We start from the raw sequence: 7,653 nt of genomic DNA on the forward strand, positions 1-7,653 counted from the left end.
GTTCAGCTCAAGAGATTTTTCCTTTTTAAAAGGGAACATTTAGAACAGGAAGTTTTTGCCTTTGCATTTATATCAGGATATTGCATGGAAGTGCTCTCCTCTGTAACCCTGCTTGGTCTTTGGGGCCAATTTTCCAGCCGAAGTTTGGAACCTTAGGATTCCATGAGAGATGGTTACTTTGGAGGGGGGAGGAAACCAAACATTTTTAGGAGCTGTAATTTAAAAGCAAGGGTTCCCTGAGACCTAAAAAGTATTTCAAAGTAATAAGAATACTTGATGTCGATGGGATCTGCCTTGTAGTAAGCGACTGTGGGACTGCGGGTTCAATTACTGTTTTGCAGAATTTGCAGAACTTAGACTCTTTCTTCCTAGTGTATAAGCTTTCAAAGAGTTTGCTCATTTATTTATTTTATTTAAATATTTTATTCCTTCCTTCTCATCATGAGATGTCATAAATAAAGTATTTAAGCTATTGCAAATTATAATAAGTAAATCATTTAAACAGGGGGAGTGGTTAAAGATGCCTTCCTGGAACTGGGAAATGTGTACCATGTTGGCCATGTCTGACTGGCATTTTCCTCAGTTGGTCAGAGAAAGTTACTTATTCCAAAAGAGCCCCAAGGACAGTGACTCTGAACTTTTGCCAACAGCCCTGAGCTCATTTGTTCAATGCTGAGCCTAAAAGCTACATAAGAGACATAGCCCTGCATTGCCATTGCACACATTCTGCTAGCAAGATTTAAACATTTCCTTCTGAGCATACATGGGGGTCTGGGGGAACTACCATCATACCCTCCAACTGTCCCAGGTTGGCAGGGCCAATCCGGATTAATCTTCTGTTGGCCCACTTTTCAGTTGTTTTTAAAATGTTCCACTTGGCAAAATAAAATAAAATAAAATAAAAATGGGAGGATGATAAATGAGATTTTGAAGATCGAAATAGTAGTTAGACCCGAATTGTTTCTTTTAAGCATGATGGATTTTGGAAAGAAACTGAAAAGAGAGTATATTGATCTGTTATATGTTTACAGCTGCAAGACTTATATGCAAAATAATGGAAACAGAAGGAAATTCTGAATCTTGAAGAATGCATAGAAAAACTATTAGACCTTGCTAGGTCAGCTAAATTAACTAACGTGTTAAAAGGATGCAATTGGATTCAGCAAACATATATTGAAATATAGGCGTTCCATAATATTGTTTGTTTATTTATTTATGTATATAACGCTGTAGATTTGCATTAAAAAATCTGAAATATGGAACTCTTCTGGTCCCAAGCATTTTGTATAAGGGATACTCGACTGTTGTTAAAGGAATAGTACCACGGCCAGATCAAAGGTTAGTAGCCCTAATCTGTGAAAAGTGGCCTTTTTTGATATGTCAAAGGAAGAGCAAAAACGGCTCAATATTAACAGAAGCCATCTGGGTTGCCAGAGGGTTTTTTCTGGGCCCAGTGCAATTCAACATCTTTATCAATGGTTTGGATGAAGGAATACAGGATATGCTTATGAAATTTGCAGATGACCCCAAATTAGGAAGAGTAGCTAATGCTCCAGAGGACAGGAAAAAGTGAGGCATTGCAGGTGTTACTACACCTCTTGTTAAAAATGTCCTTTTCTGATGGTTTGAATTGTTAAATTTCCAGCCTGATCTGGTCTTTGAACCTGCTTTGGACTTAGTCTGAACTTTCAAGCTTTCCAAAGTGCTAAAACTATTTTGGGGATAGGATTAAGGACCTTGGATATCTTCTTGAAAATTCCTGAAAGTAAAAAGTGGCCAAAGCGGACAAAATGTGCACTTTAATTCACAGGTTCAGTCCGGGATAATGGCGATGCCAGGGGACATCATCTGAAAACAACCCCGCTGTTAGGGGATACTCCTGGATTTAACCCACATTTATCCCCGGGATTTGGGCTTTTCTCTGCCATGCGATAAACTCCATATAGAAGGTCAAACCTGGCTAAACTATGAACAAAATGGTGCAACCTCATCCTGCTCTCATCCATGTCTGGTCTGTAGCGCATCAGTAAGGAACTACCCTTGGCTTGCTATGATAATAATAATAATAATAATAATAATAATAATAATAATAATAATATTTTATTTCTATATGATCAAAAATGATAAGTGAAAAGTATCCTTTCTTTCTCCTGCCATTCCATGAACTGTGCCACAAAAGATCCTGAAAGCTCTTTGATTTAGAAGCAAAACAACGGACATGCACTTTGCAAACCCACACACCCGAGTGCCCAAAGCCATGCTTACACCTAAGATTTTAAGTGATCCTCTAAAAATGTGTGAAATTAATGTGTAAGACTGACTTTACCTATTGTACCCCCAGCTGAATATTAATTTGATGGTAAACCCAGGTTTTTGGCTGTGTAATGTCTAAAACAGCTTGAATATTCTGAGCAGATTACTTGCCTATCCATCTGTGATGCACTTGGTAGAACAGCTCTACCATTTATTTACCAGCTTACTACCCCCATCTCTCTTTCCCTTTCCCCGTTTCTAGGCAATGGGAGGAATAGAAAACTGAATAGTGAAGAATGACAAATGAAATCATAACAGTGATCCTTGTCCTAAGCATCACCTCAACCACAGTTGTACCTGACATATTATGTCCTAGTTGTTATCCATTCAAGTCTTAAAGTCCCATAAGATTTTTACTTCACCAGTGCTGAGGATAGCATGGGCAGCCAAAAAGACAAACAAATGGGTCTTTGAACAGATCAAGCCTGAAGTCTCCCTACAAACCAAGACGTGGTCAAACTGTGGCTGTCCTATTTTGACCACATCATGAGAAGACATGCCTCACTGGAAAAGACAATACTGATGGAAAGGGTCGAAGGCAGTAGAAAGAAAGGAAGATCACATGTCAGATGGATGGACTCAATGAGGGAGGTCACAGGTCTGAATTTATAGGGCCCAAGCAGAGGAGTGGAGAACAGGGAGTCTTGAAGATGTCTTAACCACAGAGTACCCATGAGTCAAGGACAACTCAAATTCATTTAACAACAACAAGTAAGTTTTGACAGGCAATAACAATGAGGGAGCTCACAGGGATGAGTCTGCAGGCCTGAGCAAAGCAGTGGAGGACGGAGGGGGGGCTTGGAGATGTCTCATCCACAGGGCTGCCATGAGTCGGAGTTGGCTCAAGGGCAGTTAACACCAAACTGCATGGGTTTCTAGATGCTTGGATGGAATCCAAATCTTTGACAGTCCCATAGGTAGGAAGATGGCATCCCAAGTAAGAACTCCTCCCCAATGATATTTTCTTTCGGGCCACAAATTTCTAGCATTACAACCTAAAACTTCAGTGGTGCATTTAGACATGCAGTTTAAAGAAATGAATAGTCAAAGTTGCCAGGGAATGCGAAGGCAACAAGTAGAAGACTTCTAGGTGTCAATCTGGCGACTTACTCTCTGCAATGCCAATCCGGAGTCTAAAGGAAATTTTCATTTTGGGGGGGGGCAGTTCTTTTTGTGGGTAATGCCCTCATTTTGAACCCAATGGGGACAAATCCTGATGGTCCAAAATAATAATAACATCAATAATAATAATCATAGGCCACCTCTCCCTTTGGATTGAGGCAGGTTCCAAAAAATGTAAAAACACAATACAATACAATTCCAGTCAGTAACATCCGGTAGATTTTAAAGTAGGAAAATGCTTTGCTTAAAATAGGCAGAGTTGTGCTTTGCCCTTGGAAGAAAAGGAAACAAATCAACCAACTTTCTGCCAGTAGTTCATTCAAAGCTGGGCTTGTATTAGCAAGGTTGCCATCCTCTTGCATCTCCCATTATTATTATTATTATTATCACCGCACCAATACAGGGACTCAGGGACCCTTCCACTCCGGGTTTAAAAAATAACCCACATAGGAGATTGTCACAGCATGGCACTCACCAGTTGGCAACCCCAAATAAATGAAGCCGCTACCAGAGCACCTGAGCATCAGCTTGTGCCATATACTGATAGTGTGATCATCTCCACAGTCAAGTATATACATATATATAGAGAGAGACAGAGTAGGAGGAATATACACACGCTCCTCCACATTTGCGGCCTTGGCTTTTGCGGATTTGATTATGTGCAGTTTTGATTCATACCTTCTCTCTAGGAATCTTTAGGTCCTCCAGCGCAACTTTGCCAGAAATTGACTCTAGAGAACCTAGAAGTTCCTAGAGAAACCCCTTCTCTGGGCATTTGGAGGTCTTCCAGAAGGATCCTAGGAGCAACTTCTGACAGATGTTGACCACAGAGTTGCACTGGGAGACCTGGAGGCTCCTAGAAGAGTGTTCTTTCAGGTCAGAAGAACAGTGTTGTGTTTTTGTTTCCCCACATTCACAGGGGTCTCTTGTGCTGCCTCATGCCTGAATGAAAACCAGTGCAAACTAATGCAAACTCCGAATGTCTTCATGACAAGCAATACAGACAAACGCAAACTCCTAAGGTCTGAAGGAAAACGAACGCCAATGGATGCAAACTCTTCACGCTGTAATAATGAAAACCAAGGCAAAGGAAGGCAGGCTCCTAATTGATGAATGAAAGCTAGTGCAAACTAATACAAATTCCATCTAGTGTCTGAATGGAAACCAACGCAAAGTGATGCCAATTCCTGACGACTTCATGAAAACCAAGGCAAACTCCTAATTGATGAATGAAAACGAATGCAGACTCCTGAGCTCTGAATGATACCAATTCCTAGGGCCCTGAATGAAGACTAATAGTCCTCACTAATGTCCGGGTGGAAACCAATGCCAACTTCTAGTGTCTTAATGCAACCTGATGCAGACTGAATGTTTGAAGGAAGCCTAATGCAAAGGAATGGGAGCTCCTGAAGTCTGCATGAAGACCCCCGACCCTCCAACCCCCCCAATACCCCCAATACCCCCGGGTGGGGACAGGGTCTGGGGAGGGCAGCCCTACCGACGATGATGGCGCAGGCGCTGAGCAGCCCGATCTCCTTCTTGAGGGCGACCCTCTCCTCCTCCTTGGCGACCCCTTTGGGGCCAGGGATGGCCAGAGGGTCCGGGCTCCTCTGGGGGGGATGCTGCTGATGCTGATGCTGATGCTGATGCTGGCTTTGCTGGGGATGCTGCTGAACCGCGATGCTCTTGCGGAGGCTCTGCTGCTGGGTCTCCCCGGCCATGGCCAGCGCTCGCCTCCTCCTCCTCCTCCTCCTCCTGCTCCTCCGGAGAGCTGCCTCCTTCCTTCCTTGCTTCCCTGCCTCCCAGCCCTGCCCCCAGGAGACCCGGCCAGCTGATCCTCCCCTGGCCTCCCCCCCTTCCTTTCCCCCTGGCAAGGGCTCCGCTGCTCCACGATGCGTCCCCACTCCACCTCTAACCCGCTCCCCCTCCCCTCCCTTTGGCTTCCTAAGTTGCATCCACACTGGAGATCTAACCCAGTTAGAAACCCCTTTAAATGCCATGCCCCCCCTCCTCCCCCTCTTAGCTTCCTAAGTCTAGAGGTTGCATCCACACTGGAAAAATAACCGCTTTAGATGCTGTGTCCTACCCTCTCCTCCTCTCGGCTTCCTATGGCTGGAGGTTGCATCCACACTGGAGATCTAACCTGGTTTGACACCACTTTAACTGCCATGTCCGCCCCCCCCCCTTTCTCTTGGCTTCCTAAGTCTAGAGGCTGCATCCACACTGCAAGACTAACTCCACACTGGAGATCTAACCCGGTTAGAAACCACTTTAACTGCCATGCCCCCCTCCTCCTCTTGGCTTTGGGTTTCATCCACATTGGAGAACTAACCTGGTTTGACAGCACTTTAGCTACTATGCCCCCTCCTCCTCTTAGCTTCCTATGGCTGGAGGTTGCATCCACACTGGAGAACTAACCTGGTTTGACACCACTTTAACTGCCATGTCCCCCCCCCTCCTTCTCTTGACTTCCTAATCCTAGAGGCTGCATTCACACTGCAAGACTAACTCGCTTTGGCACTGCTTTAACTGCCATGTTCCCTCCTCTTCCCATGCTAGTGTTCTCTGAAGATGCCAGCCACTGATGCTGGGGAAAGGTCAAGAATAAACTCTTCCAGAACATGGCCGGCCTCAGAGCCAGAAAACCCCACAAAAAGCCATACAAGCCAAACTGGGAAGGAGAGGCCAGGGACAGAACATGGCAGGCAGCGGTTTGTGTTTCCTGGCCAGGACCAGGGTCCATCTCCTCTCCCCTGCATTCCACTGGCTGCTCACTTGTCTTCCCTTTCTGCGTTGACTTGGCATCACTGCTGAAAACAGCCTTCCAATCCAGATAGGTTACATTCCATATCCCACCCCCCTGGCCATGTTGCCTAGGCATGATCTCCAGGTTGGGAAGCCTGGCCTAAAAGGAGAGGGCAAAGGGGAGTTGCTTCTCCTTCCAGTGATGGCTGGTGGCTTCCATGTCTGTGGAGCAATGCATCCCTTATGGATAGAACCCTAGAGTTGGAAGAGATCCCAAGGGCCCTGATCCAGTCCAACCCCATTCTGCCATGCAGAAACTCTCAATCAAAGCATCCCCTGTGACAGATGGCCATCCAGCCTCTGCTTTAAAGACCTCCAAAGAAGGAGACTCCACCACCCTCCAAGGGAGTGGGTTCCACTGTGGAACAGCCCTTACCGGAGTTTATCAAACAAGGGAAAATGGAAGTATTATCCAATGGCAATCCAAACACTGTCATGGGGTTTAATGTTATTGTGTGATAGACCACCACACGCAAATTTGGGCAATGAAATGCTATTTTTGGGCAATGAGAAGCCAGTTTGAAAGCAGTTCGCATTCATGTAAATTCGCTGAACTAGCGAATTCACATGAATGCGTTCTGGCCCCACTTTCTTTTCATTCAAAATTAAGAGAAATTCCTCATGTGTGATAAACTCCACTGTCAGGAAGTTCCTCCTAATGTTGAGGTGGGATCTCTTTTCCTGGAGCTTGCATCCATTGCTCTGTGTCCTGTTCTCTGGAGCAGCAGAAAACAAGCTTGCTCCCTCCTCAACATGACATCCCTTCAAATATTTAAACAGGGCTATCATATCACCTCTTAACCTTCTCTTCTCCAGGCTAAACTGGATTAGGAGTTCTACTCCAAACTTGAAAGCTTTCCAACCTAACCCTACATAGGTTCAGCACATTGGATAGCTCCTGTAACTAAAATCCGGAATGGATTATCTATGATCCCACTGACATGGAAGCCACCAGCTGTCCCTCCTCTTTTCTCTGGTTGCAGTTTATGGGAGAATGTGTGAATAACAAACAATAAGCAGCAAAGCGGGCAGAGAGGAAAAGAAGGAAGGCTAGGGTTGTTGGGGTGGCAGTGGGCCTCCTGAGGGTCTATAAAATTGCTTAACTACCTGCTTACTTCTGATGCAAGCCCTGGCGCTGTCAAGGGTCCGATCAGAGAGAAGGGTTTTGGGGTTAAAATTCCTCTGTCTTTCATGGAAGAGAGCCACCTGCCCAGGAGAACTGGAAAAGTTAAGCCTAATCTCCCCTCCTGCACCCCTGGCTTCATGAATAGGCAGGGGCCCATGTGCCGTGCTTGCAGTAAATTCCTTTATTATTTGAAGAGAAATAAGCTCTTAAGGGGTTTAGCTCGATTACTAGGCAATGCCAGTAGCCCACCCCAAACAGGCTTGAATGTGGACTAGCAGCAGGTCATG

The 7,653-nt window shown here is 45.1% G+C and overlaps 1 protein-coding gene across 4 annotated transcripts in view; it reads right to left on the reverse strand.

The window, feature by feature from the left end:
- SLC7A10 (solute carrier family 7 member 10) overlaps positions 1–5,210 on the reverse strand; it is a 34,575-nt gene extending 29,365 nt beyond the window's left edge. For 3 of the 4 annotated variants that reach the window (XM_089540862.1, XM_089540861.1, XM_089540863.1), the window contains exon 1: positions 4,934–5,209. In XM_089540862.1, coding sequence (XP_089396988.1) covers positions 4,934–5,156 — 223 coding nt within the window. In that variant the 5' untranslated portion in view covers positions 5,157–5,209. Of the gene's footprint in view, positions 1–4,933 lie in introns of all 4 variants that reach the window. The other variant, XR_016282515.1, reaches the window with a different exon arrangement.
- Positions 5,211–7,653: the final 2,443 nt, after the last annotated feature.

This window comes from Sceloporus occidentalis, unplaced genomic scaffold (assembly GCF_023333645.1).
Source record: "Sceloporus occidentalis isolate IW3139 unplaced genomic scaffold, rSceOcc1.0.p SCAF_10, whole genome shotgun sequence".
NCBI classification, from domain to species: Eukaryota; Metazoa; Chordata; class Lepidosauria; order Squamata; family Phrynosomatidae; genus Sceloporus; species Sceloporus occidentalis.